The sequence below is a fragment of the Diorhabda carinulata genome, chromosome 2 (assembly GCF_026250575.1).
Source record: "Diorhabda carinulata isolate Delta chromosome 2, icDioCari1.1, whole genome shotgun sequence".
In the NCBI taxonomy this organism is placed as follows: Eukaryota; Metazoa; Arthropoda; class Insecta; order Coleoptera; family Chrysomelidae; genus Diorhabda; species Diorhabda carinulata.
The window spans coordinates 21,407,217-21,432,841 of NC_079461.1; the positions used below are offsets into that span (position 1 = coordinate 21,407,217).

Below are 25,625 nucleotides of genomic sequence, written 5' to 3' on the forward strand. Positions count from 1 at the left end.
AAATAGATAGTTTATATTAAAATTCCTTGTGAAAAAAGGTAGCGCTTATTTAAAATATCATATTAAAAAAAATACAAATATTAAGTTCATAAGGTCAATCCATCTAAAAAAAAAATAATCTTTCTGATATACAGGGTCTTAAAATTAAAAATCACATATCAACAGTGTCGTAATTTATTGAATTTGATACTTTGAAGAAAACATAGACAAATATTTAGCATTTTCGATCATTTTAACGACCCGATTTGTCGAAATAACACTAAATAACATTCACGACTGCTCTTTTATTCTTTCTGAAATCGAATCAAATGTTTTGTCGTCTTTTTAACAAAATATTCTCCATTCTCTTCAAGTTTTTAAAACAGCTAAATTAACTTTTTTAATAGATGCTCGATAATAATTATTTTATAGCTTTGTTGTCTCGTATTACAAAAGAAATAACCTACACTAAAAAAAATTATTATTCATATTTTTATCGTTTGTATCTAGTACGTCCCTGTACGATAAATTCCATTGTTTTCTCAGGAAGGTCAGATTTATTAATTGATTGGTCGATGGTAACGTATTTGTTGAATTATTTATAACATACTAGGTAGGTCTGCGAAGAGTAATATTATTATCGAAAAATTCGTATTGCACTCCAATCAACCTACTGATATTTTTTTTAAATATTAATAATATTTATGTAACGTCAATTTGTGAAGATTATTGCATCATTATATAGTGATACCCATCAATTAGAACTATCCCTGAATTAATTATTGTGACTAAATTAAAACTGATGCATATTGCTATTATTCGTAATGGGGTTCATTGATTTCTATATTTCGTTAATTTTTTGTCGTGGCTATTCGATATTTATCGTGTTCACGCAATACCCACGTGTTATTTTCAAACAAAATTAAGTATATTTTCAGAAAAAAATGTTTTTAGCGTGCAAAATTCATATTCGGTTCGAAATATTCGATTGGAATCATATAAACAAGAGAAAGCTCATGGTGAACAGTCGATTCGTGATATTAGTCCAGTGAAAAACAGTTTTTACTTCAAATTTCCATCGATTTACTTGAATTTTTAACAGTGGGTTGTAAATACCTCAAAAAGTAAAATCTACCCTATGCCGGTTTGTGCTTTTACTCTGAGGGTGGTTTTTTGTTGAAACTAACCGTGGAATTCGATCAAAAAAGTATTCTAAGCACAAATTATTCTACGGGGTTTTCTCGAAAAATCAATTAACTTATTCGTAATTGAAAAAATAATTGATTTTTCAAATTAACTCAAAAACGGTCAATTTTACGAAAAAAATGTATTGAATCTTTTTCAGAGATTTCAAAAAAATCATTCAAATGAGATTATATAGGACTTTTTAATATATAAAATAAAAGAGTTACGACGAAAATAATATTTCATGGAAAAAACGTCATTTCTATCCTTGGTATTTCCACCCTAATTGAAATAAAATATTATAAATTCGAAAATTACTTGAATTCAAATGATAGGATCAAGAAGTTTGAATGGTTTAGAGAGCTCGATTCTGAAAGAAAATTAATTTTAAAAAAAATTATCTTTTATTAAAAATAATTCGAAAAATGTAAAAGATACTTTAAAATTACCACAGAACAAAAAGTTAGTTTTTTTTTAGTAAAAATTTTGATTTTCTTAATTTTTTTCTAACTTCAGAATTAACCGAAATATGACGTTTCAAAGTTTATAGTAGCGTTTGATTGGTACCATTTTGAATCCCTAGATTGTAAAGTTAGGGGTAAATAGAAATCAAATTCTAAAATTTCAGGCAAATCCATATTTTTAACGTTGTTCACTGGACTATAATAATACTGGAATTTCAGTTAATTCTCAAAAATTTCATTTTCACTGTTGCGTCAGAACAACAAATTTATACTTGGGCCTTGAATTACTTGGTATAAATTTAATAAGGAAATTATAGTTTAAATTTTAAGAAACGAAAAATAAAACAATTCTCGTGTTAGGTACTAATTTATTCTGTAAATGTCAAGGTTCAGGTTTAAATCACTTCGATAGGTACTAACTATATTTGTAAGTACTAGTACGAAGATTGTCTAATAAATTTTCAACCTAAAATTCATTTAAACAATGTTTCTCTGGGAAATAAACGTTCGATCTGAAAATTTGTAGTACAACTACATTTTTATGTTAAGAAACACTGGACTACATCATCTTGTTTTTGAACGAAGCTCATTTTCAGTAGATCTAGATTATTCGAATCATCTTTGATTTCCGTGCTCAAGTTTATTTTTCAAAAACAAATATTTAATAATAATTTTGTACTTAATTCATTCTGCAGTTTACACAACTGTATACGTTTAGTCTGAATGTTTTTCGTAAAAAACCCGTATACACAAAACTATAATGATTTAATTTTACCGTCAAATTTGTGTAAAAAAACACAATGTAGAATATTAATCATTAGATTAATTGTAAAATGTCTTTATGTTACAATAATTCAAATATTTCGATATCTTTTCCAAATATGAGGTTATGTTATGTCCCATTTGACTTTCTAGGCGTTTAAAAAGGGTATTAAGCAAAAGAATTCCACTTTTCATCGTTGGATTATTAATATACGTTATCTGAATGATATCAAACTCATCCTATACTTGATAAATAATTTTTTTTATTGAATACACGTTTTTAAGATGACTTGCAGTTCACACACTTTGGAATATATCCTTTAAACAGTCAGAAACCAAGGATGTTCATTAAAATAAGGATTATTTCAATTCAATAAGAACTAAAAATACTATCAATGATAATAATTATAAATAATCAAGTTTTCTTAAAGATACAGGGTCTTCCATATAGTTTTTGTATATATATATATATATATATATATATATATATATATATATATATATATACAGGGTATTTTTAGAGTTATAGCTTAATATCGATTACATTCTCTAAACATTGATAATAGTGAATCGAATGCAGATCTAGTGATTGTCCTGAATCAATATCCTTGAAAATGTAATACACTTTTCCATCTAAATGTCGAGAATCATCTGGAGGTTCGTTCTTAGTGCACCTTCTTTTGACTTATGTAATTCAATATAACAGAAAAAATGACGTGGCGGATTTTTTATTATAACTTTATACGAGGTGCGTTCAGTAAATTAAAGATCGTTTATAAATAGAACTTAATTTATTCATATGTCAATTGAGTACGATTTTAGGCACAGTTGATGAGGATTTTGGTACAGAGAAACATTTTTCATATTGTAATTTTTGCTTTGACAATTAATTTTATTAGAAATAATAAAAAATAGATAATAAAATTCTTTATATGATTCCCATATCCCTCACGAAGGTATTACAAAATTGATTACCGACTGATATCCAACAATTTCAACATAAAATCATTATTACCATCCTTGAAAATGTATTAGAACTATTTTTTGTTCCTCGGCAATGTAATGTAACCTTTAATACTTCTCAATAATTATCATCATTATTTTCAAATAATCTAATGAAAGACATACGTGAAAATTTTACGAAAAATAGCACAGTAAATACGAATATTCCCTCTTCAAGTGAACCTATCGAACAGCCCTCGTAATATTCTTATACCATTCCTGTTAATTGAAACAATGTCTTCAGGTGAATCTATCGAGCAGCCCTCGTATTTTTTTTAACAATTCTTGGTCTAAAATCTAAGGTTAGGAGATAAAAAATATAGTCGTAAAAACGTACGCAATATAAACTAGTTGTTTAAGAATTAAGAATGACTACTATTATATAGGAATTTATGTAACAACTCTTGGCAACGCTGTTATTCTATCATTGATCATGACAATAGTTTTTTATTGATAGAAGTCAAATAGAAGTTCAGTAATACCAATTGCTTAAAAAGAAATTTAACTAAATGCGTTGTAGCCAATGTCAAATTTACTTCATAGATTATTGAAATTATTTATTGTTATTTTAGTATAATTATTTTCGCACTAATCTTTATTGCTAATATTTAAAAAATTATCTCCAATACTAATGTAAGCATTGCGATTTAAAAGTAGTTCTGTGGAACAATTGAAAAAAAGAAGCTGAACTAAATCAGTAGTACAATAACCTGAATGATATAAATTGTTGTACAAATAATCTAGATCTAATTAAATAAAGCATTATATTAATTTTCTTCATTTGGATTTATTATAAATCGTAACAAAACGCAGTTTTTTTACATCTTTGGCGAATTATCTTTATTTGTTCATGTTGTTTTGACATTAACTGTCTTCTGATATTATCTAACCTAACCTAGATTTTGTACCTCCGGTTTTGTCTTAAGATTCCAATGAAAGTCCGAACCTATATCATTAATTATATAGAAGGTTATGGGAATCGTTTTTGATTGTAACAAAAATATAAAAAGCAATTTAGTTGAAAATATTCGTTAGGAATAATAAAGAGATTGAGTACTATGTTAATTTGAATTGCGAGTATTATAAATATAATATAGTATTACGAGATGCATTTTTACTTCATATAATGAAAGTAAAAGTGAATTTTTAGGTGAAGATCTCAATTCTAACCTAAAATATATTGACAATCGGAATGAGAAACTCTATATACTTTACTAAAAATTGTTTTGTGAACCTTGAAAGGTGTCTAACCTTACCATTTTTACGAATTTAATTTAATTTTTTAATAAACTATAATAACCATCTATTATTTTGTCTGTAGTTGGCAATCCTCACAAGATTTATATCCGAAGACATTTCAACTCATAAGAGGTGTTTGCATAAGGTCACGTAAATAATTAGTGTGTTACCATATAGACTGTGACTTCATTATTGGGTGTTATTTGTATAAGTATGCAATCGCGGATATGAAGAACACATTACACGTCTTGAAAATAATTAATCTACCAGAAACATATTATTAAATTTTATTGCTACTAGAAAATATTTAAGATCAATAAGAATTTATTTAAATTGGAATTACATCGTGAATTTGTTAAAAAAAAGTTCGTCTATTAAGGAATATAATCGTTGAAAATAATAAATGATTACTTACAAAATTATTTATCGTTGTTTCTTCTTCTTTTTTATTATAAACATATTAACTTAATTATTTAAACCACTTCACTAATTCTAATTATTTTAAAAACACAACTACTAGTATTAAATTAGTTTTTTAAAACACTGTGAAATTATTTCTATATGTGGAGGGAATATACTACCAAGATTTAGCGCCTTTTTGTTAACGCGCCATTTGACTGCTTACGTACCTTCCAGTAGCGGCGCTGATTATATAATTTCGAAAAAATAGTTATTTTCAAATTAGTATTATGTTTGCTGATGCAATGGTAACCACATTGAAAAACACTTGAGGATAATAATGAAATATTTAATATAAACAAATAAAATAGACAAATTCAAAACGAATAAGATATAATAGTTTTTAGGCCCATAATTCATATTTAATTACATTATAGTAATTAATAATGGTATTGGATTTCAATGGTATATAGTAATTACCCTCTAGCGAACAAATTCCCTCGATGTCGAAGGAAAATCATAAATTTAAATAAAGAAATAAATTTGTTAGAATCGCTTCAGGTGGTTCAGCTTTTTTGTTTATTTAAAAAGCGGGACTAATTGAGAAATACGTAACAGAAACTGAACCAGGGATGATACCATAAGAAAAAAAAAGTTTCAAGGTTATGTACTCGCTTCAATAACGTAACGTAATGTTGATATACCTCGTATATTATTACTATTTAATTAATTGTTTTCGCCGACGTATTAAGATGTATTTTTATTAAAATCAAGTAAAAAAAATCGAATTGTATCATGAAATTTAGGTCGAACGAAATTAGTTGAAAAGTTATTATTATTTCTAAAAATAACAATTATTACTCAATATTGTTATAAACATCAACTACTGAATACAAATTATATTGAATAATCTTCTCATCTCCATTGATTTACATCATTTCGGACAGGTAACCTTTGTTAAAAATAAGAACATACTTTATTATGTTGTAAAATAATTGGATAATTGAGTTTATTGCATAGTTCGCAAATTAATACAGAATAACTAAGGTTCATTTATTTTACATGAATGGTAAATATCAGAAACTGTACGTTCTAATGATATAAATAAATGTACGCTTTCGTAGAAACTAATTAAAATATGTAACGCCACTGTCTCGTTAACCCGAGATGATAAATCAATATTAATATAAAAGTGAAGAAACAACGCGAATAATCGCCTAAAATGGTATCGTTTAAATACACTGATGTCAAACTTTTTGTTTTCATATAAATTTAATATAATCTAATGATATTTCGATTAATGTATTAATAATTTATAGGTTATCTAATAATAATTTTCAAATAGAATAGTTTTGTTTATTGTATGTTCATATCTTGAATATAAAGGAAAATAAATAAAGAATTATAGCTATTTCGATGTATTAATTTCTTACTTTTATAAAAAAAATAGTAGACATGACAACAATGTAGATATATACAAAACTCATTTAGGAACATGACAATTTAAATAGATTTAGATAATTTACTTAGACAATTACTTTCAAACTACGTGAATATTTTACGAAAAGATAAAGACATCGTTTTTTTCTACTAAATAATAAATTAAGAAAACAATATTCTATGACTGTAAATGACATCAGGATGCACAAGTATAATGAATAGGATCATATAGATGATTGATTTCGGTGTTGGCGATGGTGGTTTACCTTGCTTAAAACGAAATTAATATTTCTCGAATGCTGTTAGAAATACCAAACTTCCAGCTAAATTATCGATAATAATTTGTGTTGTAATTAAATGAAATGTATTCGTGATAACTAATAAGACACCGGGGTGTTATATTAATAATTATAAGAACCGTTTGAAGCGTCAAAATAAACTAAATTATCTTATTAATCAAATACCCAAATTCAAAAACTCATGGTCAATCGAGCGATAAATCACAAATTTATTCGACAATTCTATAATACAGGGTGAGTCAAAAGGAATTTTGCATACTTTTACCATATGTAGTGCCCCTCGGGGAGAATATAATGAAGGTACTATACTAGAAACCGATAAATCTTCTTCTTGCGATCCAGCTTTCGACTGGTATTTAACTATAATTAGAAATTCCAGTACTGGCTTTGGAAAGATTTATTCAAGGATTCGTATTTGATATTGCACCCTGTATAATTTGATATTTTCTAAAAATTTCGGTCGTTTTTTTAAAAATATGAATTTCCAAAAATAAATTTTTATTTTTCAAAAATTTCAGTAGATTTTCGAAAAATAACGACGCCATTTCTTTACTTTTGGACATTTATTTTCAGAAATTTGCCTTGTTATGAAAATCCAGAAGCTTTTTTTTACATTTCTGACATTTTCTAAAAATTAATGGCGTTTTTCTAGAAATTCCTCAAAATCTAATTACGCCTGAAAATTTCTGAGGGCTTCTTAAGAAATCTCCACATTTTCAAAAAACTGGTTTTCGAAAAAAATAACAGATTCTATAAAAATTTTTGACATTTTTCTAAAAACTTTTTTTTCTTTTTCTGAAATTTTGACCGTTCACCAAAAATTGAACGTCGTTTTCTTTCGTCATTTATATATTACAAAAATCACTTATAGCAGTAAAAAAGAAATTATACAGTTTGTAATATTCAATACGAATCCCTAATTTAATTTTTCCAAAGCCGGTCCTGGAATTTCTAAGCTTACGCAAGATTTAACACATTTTAGTAGCCTCAATAACGATAAAAATATGCAAAGTTCCTTATAACTCACCCTGTATAATATGGTACTGTTCTATATAGATTAATTTTCATGAACATTTAAAATACGTGATATGTTAATGTGAATATTATGAAATTATTTGTAAGATGGGTTTGTTTCAAGGTCTGCGTTACGTTCGTAATAACTTTGATGCACTAGATTATTAACGCCGGCATTATACAGAGCCCCGACTACTGCTAAGAAGACAAAAGAACCGCGTTTCGTCATTAATAATGTACTCATTGTTTTTCTAATGATGAATCATTAGTATATTAGGTCATTAAATTTGGTATTTATCGAGACGATAACTAAAAGGTGTCCAAAAATTAACGTAAGATTAAAATTTGCCGCCATTTATAAAGTAAAATGTTGACGATCCTAGAAAAAAAACGAATCGACAGCTGACAGTTTAGGGTTAGTAAAAATGGATATAGAACATCATACAAAATAGTCTTTTACTGTGAAGAAAATTAACGAGGGCGTGGTTTCAACACGACGGTGCTACATGAAACATTTCAATTACTGCATGATACGTTTCGGTGATCAGAATTGGTACTTAGTGATTCGGCCTAATTTTATTCAAATCCTGTCCACTTTGGTTGCCTAATAGTAGGCGACGTATGATTTCAATGCTACTCAAGAATCTCTGAAGATACTCGCTAGATGGCAGGTGGAACGAAAGCAGAAGAACGAACACGCATATAAAGAGACATTGTTTTTCTTTGATATAAAACCGTATTGTTTTGTTCAATTAAGAAAAGTATTTTTAGTTTTCTCAAACAAAATAATCGTCTAATCACTACAACAAATTAGTTCTCTTTTTATAGGGTTATTTGAAATCACTAGTCTACGCCAACAATGCCAACAACCAAGCGTGCATTAAAGGAGGAGATTCAAAGTTGCATCAACGAAATTCAGCCACATTTATGCGAATAAGTTTGTAAATCCGTGGAGGCCATTTGTGAGATGTATTATTCCATAAATAACCCGATGTAGTTTATGATTAAAAAAATTAAAAGAATAAAAACTTTTTTTTCTCTTTAATTCAAATAATAGTTCGTTCACTGATTCAATTTTATAGCAGTAGTATATACAACACACAATACACGTAAGAAATACAGGTCACGATATAGGTAACATGCATGACGAGATTTTTTTATGATACAGTTTGTTTGATTTAATTTTTCAAATTAAAACTGCTTTTTGTATCAAATGAGAAACTAGTTTTTTTTATAGCTCAAAAAATTGATATTATTTCGGAATCGGTAAATTTCTGGCAAGTTTGATTTTAAAAAGTTTTAACATCTATTTAAAGTTGATGAAATTATATATTATGAGTTGCCAATCAAAATGCGGGGTATCGAAAACGCCTCAGGTGAGTAAAAAAGCATTTTAAAATAAATTTATTTATATATTTTCTATTATTACATTGTAGTTTGTTAGTGAAGCAGTGATTACTTTGAAATCGTCTCAATTTCACCCAAAAATTTTCGAATCACACGTACGTAACTAATTAATTATCGTACGATAATCTGTATTCGTAATTTTGAATCAGTTAAATTTCCAGGTATCCATTAAAAACATTGATCATGGATACGGCGGGAATGTAAATACTTCATCTAACAGGAGCATAAAATCTAACGCAATTAAAAATCCCCCTTCATTAAAAGTAAGATAGATTATTCAAATATGAAAAAAATCGAAATTAACGAGCACTACTACTAAATTTACATTCATTCGATATAAACACATTGTTTCTTGTAATTTTTTACAGATTATATCAAAAAATACAACAGGTTCAAGATCTTATACAAACTTATCTGTGAGTAGAAGTTATTTTTCTTCTTTTTCGTAAGACGATTTATAAATATTAAAAAATTAATTTAACATACACGTAATTCTTTGTAGCTGCATAACGAACTATAAAAAATCATTTATGTCAATTATATTTCTCTACATTATTACATGTTGTTATATTTACAGAGCTGTACTTGCTCTTTTTTTATATCGGCTTCATAATTAATCTTAAAATCCCTTCATGATGTAAAAATGGTTTGTATACAATCGGATTTTTAAGAAATTCAAATTTGTTTTTTAGAAAAATGATAAAGCAAATCACGTTTCGTCTAATGCTTCATCTACATCAGTAAGTATTTTTCTATTGCGATGAAAATATATCAATTAATCTACAAAGGAAACGTCTATAAAGTACTTAGCTAGGCCAAGAGGGGGAGGTTACCCAAAAGGATTGTAATATGTTGTTTATAGACGCTCCCAAATTGTTTTGTAAAAAAATTAAACCCGTAAATAGAATTTCAACATTTAAAACAAGTCATTTTTCATCCAAGATTCATTTTTTTTTGTGTTATATTAATAAAAATACCATTTTTCTGAAATGTTGTAGACGCTGCTCATTAAAAAATATTTTTTAGACATTTGCTCCATCATTTAACTCGACGAAATCTGCTCCTGATTTGAGAGTAAGTGATAGTAACATTTTATAACTGATTCCAACATTAATTTTGTCCTACAGACCCTTGGCTGTCCCTCGAGTACAGTAAAATCATCAACAACATTTCAAACAACAGTTGGAAAGCAATATTATCCAAATTTCAAAGTGAGTTTAAAATTTTTAGTTATACATACAGATTTATTTGTATTTAATCGATATTTGATTATTTTTTCACGTAATTTTTTACACATTTTAGGCTAATTCAGCATGTAATTGCCCCGGTAACCCGCCAGCTTTACCAAAAATCGTAGTTAAACACTCATAAACAAATAAATTATATTATAAAGTTAGTTCTTGATGTTTTCAGATAATGGTTCCTTATAGAATAATAATATGATTTTAAATCAATGATTGTTTGTCTTATATTTATATTTTAAAATCTACTTCACTTATATACGATTAAATAATCAATATTAAGAATAAAAAAAGTTCGGTCCTGTCTATCTTCTTTTTTTTAACTCAATCTCCTAAATACCAATAGACAAACAAATAATAATTAAAAGATTAGGTGCCTCTTTTCAGTTATAATTTATCTATTGAACTAATGACAATTGACATTATTGACAGCTGCTTGTTTATTTTCATTGTAAAAAAGGTGTGAACTAAGTTGTATACGTAAGTATTTTTATTATTATGTTTAATAATAGATTGTGTTATTATTTGTATATTAATATATTCTTAATGAATATATTTGATTAATTATAATTAACTAATAACCCTCGATTAATTCATAATCTTAATCTGATTTATAAAAATTATAATTAGATAATTTCCAAATATTTCAGATATAATTTGGAAAAGTTTCAACTACAAAAAGTTTAGATGACTTGCCATGTCTTCAATTCTTGATCACAGATACGAATATTTAAACAGCAAATACTTCAAAAAACCCGAATACGGAGATTTCACCCCATTTTATATCACTGTTACAATCTGCTCGATAATTGTACTGATTCTAATATTACTCAACGTTGTATTAGGGTGCTGTTCACGACATTCCGCTTATTGGCAAGACAGATATACAGGTAAACTAATAATGACCTATTTGTGAGTGTGGATGAATATATTAGAAATATTTTTGTTAGGTAATCGTTGGATCGTATCTCTTTGGACGTCTACGCCTCATCAACAACCATCATTAGACTACACAGAACTTCAAGGTATCGAAATTCAAAAACCAATTGTGTATTATTCAGAACATCAACCGGCTACTTCCCCAAAATTGCCTTCACAGTATTTGGAATTGCAAAAACGGGAAAGCGACATTTAAAATGTTTCATTTGTATTGGCCTGCAACTTGCGCACTTACATTGTTTCTTATAGTGGGGGTGATTATGGTGATGTTGAAATGGGGCCCTGTAATATGTAAAACTCGCCATACTGCTTTACCTGATAGAAAAGTTTATCAGTATGGGGTTCGTGCATATGAACAAGAAATTTCTATTGCTTGAATAATGAGTTTAATGTATAACAAGTGCCTTTACAAGGCAGCCTTAGTAATAATAATAAATAATAATTTTATACTATTTTCAATTATAGATCTGATTTTATATTGAATCTCAATTATTATTCCGTCCATTTTAAATTTGTTTTTTCAATTTTTCACTAAAATTTTTTAATAAAGATGTGAATTAAGTATTTTGTTTCATTTTCCCAAGTCCCAATAACAATAATTACAAATTGGTTACCGTTAAAACCTACAGCCGTCCCTGTACTTTCGGCTGAAATTACTACTATATAACATTTTTTTTGTACTGGAAAACTGATAAAAATTCTCGAGTTAAATATTGTGACCTATTTATGTCATATATGTATATATATATATATATATATATATATATAAACTTCTATCATTGTTGCGTCCATAAACATCCCAAACACATACACTATTGCTTCCTTCGAATTATTGCGTCCGAATATCGGACGCAACAATGTCAATCCATGTTTTTGTGGATTTTTGCCAACGTTTGTGAAAAATATTAACAAGAACAGTCAACAAAGGTTCCTACATTTCTATTTCTTTATAAAACTCAACGTCATCTAGTGATCTCTCTATGATTTTATTGGATTTTCTATTTGGAATTGGACGCAATAATATTACTAATATGGATGAAAATGTATATTGTTAGTTCATTGATTTTCCGGCAGAGTACCAAATATTGTATACACACTTAAGTATATATTTTAGAAACGTAATATGTTGTTGCGTCCGAGATATGGCAACACTGCTCTCTATTTTTAGACCCAAAATATTGTGTTTTAACGTTTCTTGTGCTTGTGAGATCGTGTTATTCTAAGACATTGTTGCTTCCAGTGTGCTAATATGACAAGGCGCATTGATAAAATATTCAGTAACTTGAGTTTTGATACTGAAGAAGGTAAGTATTTTTATAATATATATGAAATTATTACATTCGTGATTTTCTTATGACTTTTGTCTTTATAAAAATTTTCAGTTACCTCCAATTACTAATAATTATTGGTATTGTCACTCATTGTCTTTTAGTGAGTAAAAGTGATAGTTTTGAAATTTTGCAATTTAATTTAATTTTGTAGCTACTGAAAAACATGTTGTCATGTGTTAATTTTTCTACAAATATTTTTCAAATTCAAAATAGGTAAAACGCCTTCTCCTTCATTTTGTATTTTGTATTCCCAAACAAAACTAATAATTTCTCCATTATCCAAACGTTTTTTTGCTTTTTATATTTTAGTCAGAACTGAATATTACCTCAAACAAAATATTTGAATATGATAAAATTCAAATGAATACAGAGTCATCTCCATGTACACCGGAAGATCCTTTTAATGCTTCGTCAAGTGAAGATTCTCTATATTGTCCTAGTAGTGACGAAGTAAGTAAAATTTTTTTTCCATTTTCATTAAATTGTGAATATAGGTTTTGGACCTTGCCTGTGAGTAGATAAATATCCAGGCCCATACTGATTTCCCGGAAAACGTTTACTTTGTGTTGGGATTTGAAAGCGTCGAATTCTACTTTGTTAAGGGGTTTTAGAAAAACTAGTATTACTTTTGTTCTTAGTGATTATAAAAAATTGCAGAAATAGTCGATCGAAATTGCGGTGAGGGATCGAAGATAAAACCTTGTATATTATACATGGCATATTCTTGTTTTATAGTACTTTTGTCTGGTAAGAGAATTAGCATACAGCTCGTTCGGCAAACTTCCAGACGCGTACTATAAAACACTTATTATGGCACTAAGAACTTAAATAGCTATTCACTAAATTCTTTCTAGTTTTAGAAATTCTTATACATTTATCACCTAATTGGTTCACGAGATAATTCACGTTACATTTTTTTCGCAGGATAGCTGCTCAGATGTTGATGAGAATCCAGCACCGAAGAAGACTAAGAAACCTAATATAAACAAAAGCTCAACCCAGATGAAGATTACTACTGATTATGTTAATTCGCCCTCTATTGGAGTGTATGATACAGCTAAAGATAACGAATACGATTTAAATGTACCGAATACTTCAAGCAGTAGACAGTTGATTACTATTAAAACGATGGATAAAGACCAAGATTTATGTAACAATTCAAGGTTACCGAGTACTTTAAGTTGTACAAAACCAATTAAAACACCATATAAGAGAAAACCGGATCATTGTTATTATTGCGAAACTAAGGTTCTAAATTTCGGCCGCCATGTGATACGGAACCATTCAAACGAAATAGATGTAGCAAGAATTTTAGCAAAGCCCGTTAAAAGTAAAGAAAGAAAAGAGCTATTCAATGACCTTAGAAGAAAGGGAAATTATTTGGCCGACGGTGGCACTTGTTTTAAGCCTGTTAGGGAGGGTTATGTACCAGAGAGAGATAAAGTACCTTGTAACAACTGTTTAGGATATTTTTCCTCGAAACTTTTATACAGACATAAGAAAAAATGTGTAAAGAGAGATTCTGGTAGCTCTCAAAATAGCAAACAGTTAAAACTATTCCATAATGCCAAAGTAGATCAACGACTGAAAGAGGAATTCCCGCATATGAGAGCGGACAAGTTGTCTTTGGAAGCTCAAAAAGATCCACTTATTTGCGAGTTCGGAGCTAAGTACTTAAAAACGCACCGTGAAAAACATTTTATTTACGTAACATCACGCAAAATGAGAGAACTTTCTAAATTCCTTTTGGAAATAAGAAAGTTGGATCCATCCATAACCACATTCATTTCAGCTTTGAAGCCAAAGTATTTCGACATTTTCGTGGAAGCCACAAAACGAATTGCTAAATATGATTCGGAACGAGATGTTTATCTGTCTCCAACTTTCGCCATGAATATTGTTACGTCTTTGAAACAGTGTTGCGATATTTACACTAAAAATAAAGGTACCACTTTATCTACTGCGGAAATAGAGGCGGACTTGAAAACGTTGATTCGTCTTTTTGAAACTAATTGGAGTTGTGAGATTTCTTCACATGCCAGTTACAACCTTAATCTTAACAAATGGAACAAAGTAACCATTGTACCTCTTGCCAGTGATTTGCGTTTATTAAGGAATCATCTCATCGACTTATCTGGAGAATCTTTAAGAGTCCTAATTAAAGGAGCTGAGGATATGAAATATATCATAGAAGATGATATCGACCATCAGCAATATCAAAAAAAGTCTGATATAATTCAAGCATTTAATAATCTGACATACAAGACAATATCAAAAAAATGTTAGAAGTTAGACACCATTTTGTGACCATGAATAACCCATATCTTTTCGCAATGGCGAATTCAAATTCACATTTGATAGGTTATAAAGTGTTAGCCAAACATGCTAAATTATGTGGAGCACAAAACCCATCATCAATTACGTCAACCCGACTGCGCAAACATCTTGCAACTTTATCGCAATTATTCAACTTATCAGATGGGGAAATAGAACAGTTGGCGACATTTATGGGACACACAAGTGGTGTTCACAGAAATTCCTATCGACTACCCGATGATGTTTATCAAACGGCGAAGATATCTAAACTGTTGATGGTAATGGAAAAAGGCGGAGCAGATCAATATAAAGGAAAATCTATTGATGAAATAAACATTGATATGGAAAAAAATCTTCTAAGTGACCGAGACTCTGATAATGATAGTGACGAGGATGAAAATCCAATAATAAGGGAACTGTTAGATACGTCAAAGCCATCTGCTCAAGATTTTGTTCCAACAAACAACGTTGATGGGAAACCTGTTGCAGGGACTAAAAAGAAAAAAACTCGTAAACTGGTTCCTTGGACAGATGACCAAAAAAAAGTCACACTAAACTATTTTAAAGATCATATTAAAACTAAGAAGCGCCCTAAAAGATTCGAATGTGAAGATCTGAAAACAAAATATGAAAAAATTCTAAACAAAGATTGGCTAAAAATCAAAGTATTTGTTCCAAATTATTATACTAAAAGCAGAAAATAGAGTTTATAGTGCATATAAAGGATTTCTATTATATTTTAAAAAATCAATAAAACTGGTATAAATTTAGCTTCATGATTTATTTGTACTGTTCCCTTTCTGTCCCTAGCTATTGTCTCAATTTCTGTTTTCTCTTTATCAATATCCATATTTTCGATTTGGTCAATCCATTTCCTCCTGGCTATTCTCTTTAAAATACGATCAAAAAGTTGGTAACAATTGACTTTGCACGATTTATGGTTATTGTTGGATTGCGATGTTTCACAAGTATAGTTATCACTTTCCTCTGGAGGTATATTTTAGAGGCATACCTGATCAATCCCCACATGCTTTCCATTTTTTTGAGTCGGAAAAAGTGTATACCAGTAGCTAATTATTAGAGTTATTGCGTATTTTACATTGTCTTTTCCATATTCTTAAACTCAGAGATATATTTCTACAAGGAAACTCTTTTAAGATTATATACATTTCATGTGATATTTAATGATAGTATATTATTGCGTCCTGGCGGTTTGACAACACCGCACGGATGCAGCAATGTATGGTGTAGTCATTATATGGAGCTGACAAAGTTACTTGTTATAAGGAAGCAGCATTGTTGTAGAATGAATGAAAATTTGTATATTTGAAAATTGTGAATATCAATTATCTACATATAGTCCTATCCATCTACTTCATTGGTAAACCAGTATACACAATAAGATCATGGTTAACTCTTGGTTTTCTTGAGGACGCAACAGTGTATGACTTTTGTACGGACGTAATAATGTTTATATTTATATATATATATATATATATATATATATATATATATATATATATATATATATATATATATATCATAGTTCTAATTGATTGATTTGAAAAATTAGAATTTTTATCTAAACATAGAAAATATATGTTAACATTACCTTTAAAATATACTAATTATTTAAAAAAAATTATTGAAATTTATGTTAAGAAACATAAAATGATAAATAATACTTATTTTCATATCAATTTATAGAAATAAGAAAAAAAATGTACCAAATTATCCTCATAGGATAAAATATGTCTGCTCGTTCAATATTCGCTACATGACAGCGCGAGGTTGCCAGATATAATAAATAAAAATGATCGATATTAAAAATAAATTTTGTTCTGCCGGTTAATTTTAAAATAACAATTTTTTGTTTTGAATTAATCCTACAACTTATTTTGATATATTTGGATATATTTCTCATTATAAATTCATTATTTCTATTGAACTTATGAATATGTCATTTTGCAATGACGTTACAACCAGCTGACAAATTGTCTTGTGGGAAAATATCGCGTTATTTTACATTAAAATAATGGTTTTAATTGTTTTTTTTGTCACAACTATTTATTTCATTCAAAAACCGCTAGAAACAATCAATACTGTATAAAAAAATGAGAAATTTTTTGTTTTCACACCACAACAATGTGGCCGACGATTCGAATCATGTTACTGGAAATGACCTATAATAAATGTTGATTATATTTCCATCTGTAACAAAGTAAGGTGTTTAAATCAAAAATTAATCAATTTGTAATGAGAACTATCTTATAGCAGAGTTATAAAAAATGTTTGCTACTTTGGACGAGAATGAAAAAAAAACATCCGAAGCGATTAACGTCAAAACGATCTTGCACGACTGTATATTCCCCTAGCTGATTTTAGAATCAAAAAGTTTTCAATGTTTTTTATGATTGGTTGATGTTAGACATTTGAGCGATGTTGCCGGAACTAAAAAGTAGTATGGAGTTTAAGGGAATATAATTAGAACAAATCTTTGGAATATTAAGAATCAGTTTCTTGTTAAATGAATAGTTTTTAGTAGTAATATATATAAATTTGAATGGAAATTTGGAATAATAAACATCACCAATTAGTCAACATTCTAAAAAATTCATGAATGTCATTTGTTAGCTGACGCTCGTTTGACGTAAAGTCATAGAAAACTATTTACAAGTTTGACATACTGACTTCAGTGTACCGCCATATTGGTATGAGTTTTAGCGGGAGGTTTAAACCGAAAAATTAAATGTGATGTTAATTTAAAAACATTTTGTATCTAATTAGATGTATTTTCTTCATCTTTTTACTCCTTGCGCCTTTTTTAGGTTTTTCTTTATGATTTATCTTGTTTGTCAACACCAACGATTAAAGGTACTTATATTGTTTAAACCACTTTTTAAAAATCTCTCAAATATTCGATTGTAGAGTAAAACAATGTAGCCAAATTGTTTGGAAAATCCACAGTTTTTAGGAAACTGTTGAAAAGTAACTTGATTTACGTTAATTTTCGAGGTTTTTATAGAAAAAATAATAAATTGTTTTGATTAAAAATTTATTAAGGAAAAAAACACAATTCAATTCTTCTGAAATATATATTTACGACATTTACCATCATAATACATTAATTAACTAAAATTACTAACAAAATCACATAGAGGATTAAAAAGTTTGTATATTCTACAAATCTATTATTTTAAAAAATTGTATTACCTCAATTTTGTATATTTATCTATGAAAAATGTGTATAAAATGTATATAATTACAATACTGACTGAAATAAAACAAGGTTAATGATATTTATAATGAATTAAAAGCACAATAGTTAGTTTTGACTGAAAATTTTATTGTCCTCGTAAAAATGAAAAAATTCCATACAAATGTATCATAATCACTATTTCTAGACTATCTTGTACCCCAATTGATGTGAGAAAAACTTAAAAAAACAATCAAAAATTCTTAAATTACTCGAGGATGTTTATTTTAAAATAAAAAAAATTAAATTTACATCAAAGTTTGTAGATATAAAAAGTAGAAAAAGATACCTACAGATTGTCCCATTTTCTGTGTACCTCAGGTTTAAGATCTACAATATGCACGTGAACCGCTTGGAATTTTTCAAATTTCGGCGGTATCGGGCACAATTGAAACTTCACGCGATCCCCTGGTAATGGAACGTATTCATCTTCAATGCTGAAAATATTTTTAATAGTTTTATAAAATAACAGTATTAATGACTTACTCAGAAACGTGTACGAATATATCGCCAGATCCGTCTTCTTGACTTATGAAACCATGTCCTTTCTCACGGCAAAACTCCTTTATCGTCCCATGTAGTGTTTTAGATTTAACAATTCGTTCGGAACTAGAATTTTTCTAATTTACAATTAATTGATTTAATGTTATCACACTTTTACTTACACTGATGGTGTTCTTGTTCTTTTCGTTATTATAGGACTGGGAATTAAATAAGACATTGGTGGTTTTCCGTCACCTCCTGACATACTTTTCAAAAATTATTTATTAAAATAGATAAAACACTATTAAAAACTTGGAAAATAAATTGTATAATAAAATTTGACACAATAGTACGTTGACATAAGTCAGCTGCGTTCAATAAATTATTCGATATTTTCCAAAAGTATAAACTATATAAATTTATATCAATCGAATGTTTTTATAAATATAAAAATATGATTTCAAATTGTGAGATGTTAAATTTTTATATATTTAATATTATGTATTGAAAAAAAACTTGATTTTTAATGTTTTAAGGGGAACGCAGCTGCTTAGTTTTAAATGACATTTACCGGTTTGACATTGACATGTCTTTACCCATGTGGTTTTTTGACAATTTGGCTGATGCAATAAGTTATATTTCTATTTAGTGCATTTTTATAAAATTTTACTCTATATATTAGTGTAAAACAGATATTTGTGTTTATTAGCGTCTATTACAATGTCTGAAGATGATGCAGTAAGTTTTAAAATAAATAATCTATTAATGATTCTATTATAGGCATATGCTGATAAATTAATACCAATATTTAAATAAAATGTTTAAATATAAACTGTACATTTATAATTTTGAAACAGTTATCATTTGTTTTTATTAGAATTCAACTAAATTATCATTCTATTTGGTAATTTAATTGAATCTCCAGAATGTATTTCTCTTATTTAGATTTTCGATTCATCCCTCAAGAAGAAAAAGAAAAAGAAGAAGACTTTCGATATCGACGCTGCTTTAGCAGAAGGTAATAATGAAAACGAACCAGTAAATAACGAAAGTCCCGAAACTGAAGTTCGCGAATCAAAAAATGATGAAGATCAAGATGACGGTAACGTCGATATCGATTTAGATTTCACGAAACAAAAGAAGAAAAAAAAGAAAAAACAACCTTTCGTTACTGAAGATGGTGATGCTGCGAATGAAAATAAAAACGAAACCACCCAGGATGGTGCCGGGGATAACGATGGGGGTATCGATGATTCATTCGATTTGGATATGGATTTCAGTAGAACCAAGAAGAAGAAGAAAACCAAAAGACCAAAGAATTTGGACGATTTGATCGCAGAAGCAGAGGAAAAGGATGAAGATCTCGAAAATGGTAAATACAATTTTTTAATTTTTTTTAACACGTTTACTGACGACTGAAAATAATTTTGTTTCCACGACATTTTTTACGTTAATCAATTAAAATATGAAATTTTTTTTAAAATCCTACATTTTCTATATGTTTTGGTGATACCTTTGTATTTAAATTAGTATTTTTAATGATATAATGCGATTTAAAGAAAATTGTTCTGGCACTCAAATATTTATTTATAAACTTATATTGTTATAATTATTTTTTGTTAACATGCTGCCAATTGGTTGAGTGTGTGGTGGAACCAGGTAAATTTTTTTGTTAAATTTGTATGTGACATGGTTGATTTTTATTAAAAATCGATTTTTTTTGTTTTTCTTTTAACAGTAGACGATAATTCTACTCAATGGGGTAATTCTGATAGGGATTATACTTACGACGAATTATTAAATCGCGCTTTCGAAATAATGAGGGATAAAAATCCCGATATGGCAGCCGGTAAGAAACAAAAATTCGTCATGAGACCACCACAAGTTGTTAAAATCGGCGCTAAAAAAACGTCGTTTGCTAATTTTACGGAAATTTGCAAGATGTTGCATCGTCAACCAAAGCATCTCTTGGATTTCTTGTTGGCTGAATTGGGTACCAGCGGGTCCGTGGACGGTAATAGCCAGTTGATTATTAAAGGAAGGTTCCAGCAGAAACAGATCGAGAATGTGCTTAGGAGGTATTAAAAATCGTCGTGGTGTATGAATCGGTTGTTTATTTATTTAATTTTCAGGTATATTAAAGAATATGTCACCTGTCATACTTGTAGATCTCCAGATACTATTCTACAAAAAGATACGAGATTGTTCTTTTTACAGTGTGAAACTTGTGGTTCGAGGTGCTCTGTAGCTAGTATTAAATCAGGTTTCCAGGTTCGTATATATTTTTTTTATTTTTCGTTGGTAATTTTTATTTGAGGTTTTTTGTTGATATTTTAGAAAATTTTGATGAATTTCGTTGTTTTTTATGGATTTTAAAGTTGATTAATTGTGAAATTGATTTGAAAAATGTCAGGAAAAGAAATTTCTAGTATTTTTCAAGTATTCGTTATTATCTAGTGAAAATTGTATTATCATTACATAACTCAGAGATTTGTATATTTTTCATTTGGGTTTGGTAAAATTCTGGGTGAAAATTGTCTTTTCATTGAAATCCTGGGTTTGCGAATAAAAAATTTGGCAGGAAATGGAATTTTTACAATTTTAATTGTATTTTTTACATACAAATCATTATATTATATATTATCCAAGTCTTGAATGGTTTGAGTCGCCTTTTTGTAATTCATGGATTTTTAAAGTCAATGTTGATAATAAATAATTGTAAATAATGAAGTTTTCACTACTTTTATAGTTTTTCCCACACCTGATAAAGTTTTCCTAAAAATTGTCTTCTTATTAACTAATCTATGTTTTTGAGTCTCATCTTGGAATCCCGGGGTTTTTGAAGTCTATTTCAGTGATAAGTTTGGTAGAAACTGCCATTTTATGGCATGAAATTTGATAAAGTTTCCAACATTTTCATGGTATTTTTCTACATTTGATAAAGTAGTTTGGTCAATTTCACAGCCCGAACATTGAAAATTCCATCGAAATCATTTCATTTGATTGCCTGGGATAAAAATTTGGCCATAAATATCCAATTTAGATCTTTTACATCTTGTAGATTAATGAATTTTGCCTTTCTCATGGAAAACTTTCGAATTAGAAGTAGTTTGGTCAATTTCACAGCCCAAACATTGAAAATTCCATCGAAATCATTCCGTTTTATTGCCTCGTATCAAAATTTGGTCATAAATGTCCAATATAGAGTCTTATACATCTTGTAGTTTGATAAATTGTGCCTTTTTCATGGAAAACATTCAAATTAGAAGTAGTTTGGTCAATTTCACAGCCCGAACATTGAAAATTCCATTGAAATCATTATGTTTGATTGCCAGAGATAAAAATTTGGCCATAAATGTCCAATTTAGATTTTGTACATCTTGTAGACTAATGAATTGTGCCTTTTTCATGGAAAACTTTCTAATTGGAAGTAGTTTGGTCAATTTCACAGTTCCAACATTGAAAATTCCATCGAAATCATTCCGTTTGACTTTTTATACCAAATTTTGAAAACAAATCTCAATTTCATTACCATTCATATCACATATTTCGATAAATAAGATTAATTATTACTAATTTCCAATAATTTCTTCCATTATTTTTGTTTTTCCTCAAATATTTGATATCGATATTATATTATCCTGATAAATTCTTATTTTTTAGGCCGTCACATCGAAACGTGCCGCCATTCGAGCCAAAACAGCATAATCAATGTAGATATTTTAATTATTACAATGTAACACAATTTATTTCTTTTTTTTTTAAGTGTAAAACTGCACTTTGGATAAATAAATAAATAAAACAATAAAAGTGCTGCGGGATACTACAACTAGCAAAAATGTTAAATAAAATTAACAATATTTAAATATATCCAACAATTTTAAGTATATAACATTTTTTTATTCACCGATAATTAAATTTTAATGAATTTTCTTATCTTTTTTTATCATTGAAAAAATTTTATGTAAAAATTGAATTAAAAAAACAGTTTCATTGAATTGGGGTGTTTTTCTGTGGATAAATGAAACGATAAAGTTTTTATTAAACGATTTAATAACAAAATTTTATGTTTTTACAGTATGAATTTTTGAAATAATTCCATATTAGGGGTGAATCCTAATAAATACATAATTTTTAATGTTTTCTTCTTGAACCATCTTCCGATTCTTTGGAATCTTGAAGAAATTAACGTTTTAGTAACAAAATTTTGTTAAATATTTGACAATTTACTATGAATTGTCGGTTTTTTGGATGATTTAGTTCGGGATCTAATAAATTTTTGAAAAATTTTAATTTTGGGAATACCCCGTATACAAATTTGAAAAATAACTGTGAAATCCGTAATTCGAACATTAATTGATGAATTTTAATTGTTATTTTTGAAAAAAAACTTGATTTTTTCAAAAAATTTCAATATTTTCAATTCGAAATAAAGTGAATTTGTAGAAAAGTGTTGATTAACAGAACACCCTGTATATAAAATCAAAATCGAGTGACATTTTTGTGAGTTTTTGCTAATTGAAGGTGTAGATGAGAAATTGTAAAAAAAATCCATTTTTTTGGAAAATTTCAATAATTTTACTTTGAAATGGAGCAAAGTTGTAAAAATACCCAAATTTAGAGAGTACCCTGTATGTGAATTCAAAGGGAAGTGTCATTTTAGTAACTTGTCCATTAATTAATTAAATTGAAGAGAAAGTTTGAGAAAAAACTCAATTTTTTTGGAAAATTTCAATAATTTTGATTCAAAATGAAGCGAAGTTGTAAAAATACCCAAATTTAGAGAGTACCCTGTATATGAATTCAAAAAGAAGTGTCATTTTAGTAACTTATTCACTAATTAAGTGAGATGAAGAGGAATTTTGAGAAAAAATTCAGAGAATTTTGATGATTTCAAAACAAAGCGAAGTTATGAAAAATCACAATTTGTAGAGTACCCTGTATATAAATTGAAAAATAAATGACGTATTCGTAACTTCTCTACTAATTAATCGGGTCGAAGGAAAATTTTGGGCAAAAAACTTATTTTGAAAAAAATTTAATAAACCTATTGAAAATGAAAAATTTATGAAAAGGTACCTTTTCATACAACCATGTATTTAAATTTGAAAATGAGTGTCATATTCGTCAACTTATCCATCAATTGATATTTTGAGAAAAAACTCCTTTTTTTGAAGATTTTGATAACTTTCATTCATAGTATACAGGGAAGTCGTAAAAAAACATACTTTAAAGAATACCTTGTATATAAATTCAAAGTTAATTATTGTCACATTAAACATTTTTTCACTAATTGAAGAAGTTATAAGAAAAAAAATACATTTTTCAAAAAATTTCAGTCGATTTAATTCCAAATCGAAAAATTTGCAAAAAAAATATTCCTGAACTTTTAAAATCATAAATTATTGTGATATTCATATTTTTTTCACTAATTATTGGAATTAAATGGAAAATTAAACGAGTTTCGAATAAAAAGTACAGAGACAGCTTTTGTTACATTTGAACTACTAATATAATTGAATATATATTTTTTTTAATAAAAAAAACTTACTGTAAAACAATTTCGAAGTAAATATAGGCAGGTAAGTGAACAAATTTCTTTCCTATCGTATTATCATCGCCGTATAATGATTTCGTTGCCGTTCTAGCTAAAGTTGTATATCTATCTATGGGATTTCCATGGTGATGTGCTATCGCACGTATTGTGTTCAAATTTCTATAAAAAAAATTCATACCAATATTGGGGAATATCTAATTTCATATTAAATCCAATATTTATAAATATAAATGAAAAATTTACGTTGTTATATTTATTTTTAAATAATCACATTTACATTTAAATAAACACTAAAATTAAATTCAATATCAAATCATAAATATTTTTTAATAAAAAACCGCAATTTCTTAACAAATTTCCATCTACGTTCAAATAAAAGTGGCAACAACGTATTTAACTAGAATATTTGTTCCAATCTGCTAGTCCGGACGTTTCTTGGAACCATTATTTAGCGTTTAACCAATATTTTCGGCGCAATCTCCGGCTATGCTCAGTTCTTGTAACAGTACTTGCTGTCAACCAAGTATCGAAAAGAACGTCCCGGAAACGGAACACAAAACAGAATCATACGTATAACGGTTTTTTGATGGATTGGAACGAATCTATACGAACGACAATTTGATGAAGATTTGAATAGAGGTGGGCAAAAAGACGTTACAACTAGATGAAATATTTTCGAAAGTATAATCAATTTAGCCCTTGTTGACGGCCTCGTTCTATATAAATTAAATAAATTACAAAATGTGATTTATAAACACAGGCGCTCGCGTGTCTTTGAAAACATATCCGGTCATATAATCATGCATTCGTAGTAACAATAACCAAATTTTATCGATGTAATTTCATTTTTAATTTTATCAACGCATAGAGGTACAAAATTCCATGCAAATGAAATGTCAAAATACGAAAAATATTTTGTCGTTATGTGAAATGACATTTCGGATTGGTTCAAAATAGAGCCAGTCAATTAGATCCCCAGCAACAAATGAAAATCAATAATATATTTATTGGTTCAAAATAGACAAATGCAACAAATGAAAATCATTAATATATTTTCCAACGAATGCATCCGCGCGTGCGCCAATGTAAAAAATTTTAAATTCAATTTTATTGAATGGGAGTGTCTTAGAGAGCGGTAGCCGTCTTGAAAATTTCCAGATATTTTGTGAATTTAAATAATTATTGATGATACTCTATTTGTTCGAGTTTTTGTTATTTTATTATAAATAATTAAAAATATCATTAAAGTACATATATCGTACAAATATTTTTTTTTCAGTAATTATTCATTTTAAAATAATATATGGGTACA

General features: G+C 28.1%; 6 protein-coding genes across 9 annotated transcripts in view; 4 read left to right on the forward strand and 2 right to left on the reverse strand.

Moving 5' to 3' along the window:
• The first annotated feature begins 8,942 nt into the window (after positions 1-8,942).
• Positions 8,943-10,737, forward strand: LOC130903483 (uncharacterized). Of its 2 annotated transcripts, none has more exons than XM_057815599.1 (8): positions 8,943-9,159; positions 9,220-9,285; positions 9,340-9,453; positions 9,559-9,606; positions 9,883-9,930; positions 10,217-10,264; positions 10,318-10,401; positions 10,493-10,737. In XM_057815599.1, the coding sequence occupies exons 1-8, from the start codon at positions 9,103-9,105 to the stop codon at positions 10,559-10,561; spliced, it is 534 nt and encodes a 177-aa protein (XP_057671582.1). In that variant the 5' UTR covers positions 8,943-9,102; the 3' UTR covers positions 10,562-10,737. The 2 variants fall into 2 exon arrangements, with proteins under 2 accessions (XP_057671582.1, XP_057671584.1); XM_057815601.1 differs by having other exon boundaries at positions 8,999-9,159; positions 9,352-9,453.
• An 89-nt stretch (positions 10,738-10,826) lies between these two features.
• On the forward strand, positions 10,827-11,932 carry LOC130903484 (uncharacterized). The gene is made up of 3 exons (XM_057815602.1): positions 10,827-10,911; positions 11,082-11,321; positions 11,382-11,932. The coding sequence occupies exons 2-3, from the start codon at positions 11,129-11,131 to the stop codon at positions 11,564-11,566; spliced, it is 378 nt and encodes a 125-aa protein (XP_057671585.1). The 5' UTR covers positions 10,827-10,911; positions 11,082-11,128; the 3' UTR covers positions 11,567-11,932.
• A 1,129-nt stretch (positions 11,933-13,061) lies between these two features.
• Positions 13,062-14,987, forward strand: LOC130903882 (uncharacterized). Its single transcript, XM_057816244.1, has 2 exons — positions 13,062-13,151; positions 13,626-14,987. Exons 1-2 carry the CDS (start codon positions 13,062-13,064, stop codon positions 14,985-14,987), a joined length of 1,452 nt encoding a protein of 483 aa, XP_057672227.1.
• Positions 14,988-18,342: 3,355 nt separating this feature from the next.
• Positions 18,343-19,116, reverse strand: LOC130904235 (cold shock domain-containing protein CG9705). Its single transcript, XM_057816878.1, has 4 exons — positions 18,939-19,116; positions 18,760-18,882; positions 18,567-18,710; positions 18,343-18,453 (listed from the first exon to the last, which is right to left on the reverse strand). The coding sequence occupies exons 1-4, from the start codon at positions 19,019-19,021 to the stop codon at positions 18,423-18,425; spliced, it is 381 nt and encodes a 126-aa protein (XP_057672861.1). The 5' UTR covers positions 19,022-19,116; the 3' UTR covers positions 18,343-18,422.
• A 205-nt stretch (positions 19,117-19,321) lies between these two features.
• LOC130904237 (eukaryotic translation initiation factor 2 subunit 2) lies at positions 19,322-22,754 on the forward strand. Its single transcript, XM_057816883.1, has 5 exons — positions 19,322-19,494; positions 19,702-20,128; positions 20,495-20,834; positions 20,889-21,027; positions 22,420-22,754. The coding sequence occupies exons 1-5, from the start codon at positions 19,477-19,479 to the stop codon at positions 22,462-22,464; spliced, it is 969 nt and encodes a 322-aa protein (XP_057672866.1). The 5' UTR covers positions 19,322-19,476; the 3' UTR covers positions 22,465-22,754.
• Positions 22,755-22,791: 37 nt separating this feature from the next.
• LOC130904236 (uncharacterized aarF domain-containing protein kinase 5) overlaps positions 22,792-25,625 on the reverse strand; it is a 29,954-nt gene continuing 27,120 nt past the window's right edge. For all 3 annotated transcript variants that reach the window (XM_057816880.1, XM_057816879.1, XM_057816882.1), the window contains exons 8-9: positions 24,308-24,472; positions 22,792-22,931 (exon numbers count right to left, since the gene is read on the reverse strand). In XM_057816880.1, the coding sequence (XP_057672863.1) occupies positions 22,829-22,931; positions 24,308-24,472 (268 nt within the window). In that variant the 3' untranslated portion in view covers positions 22,792-22,828. The remainder of the gene's footprint in view (positions 22,932-24,307; positions 24,473-25,625) is intronic.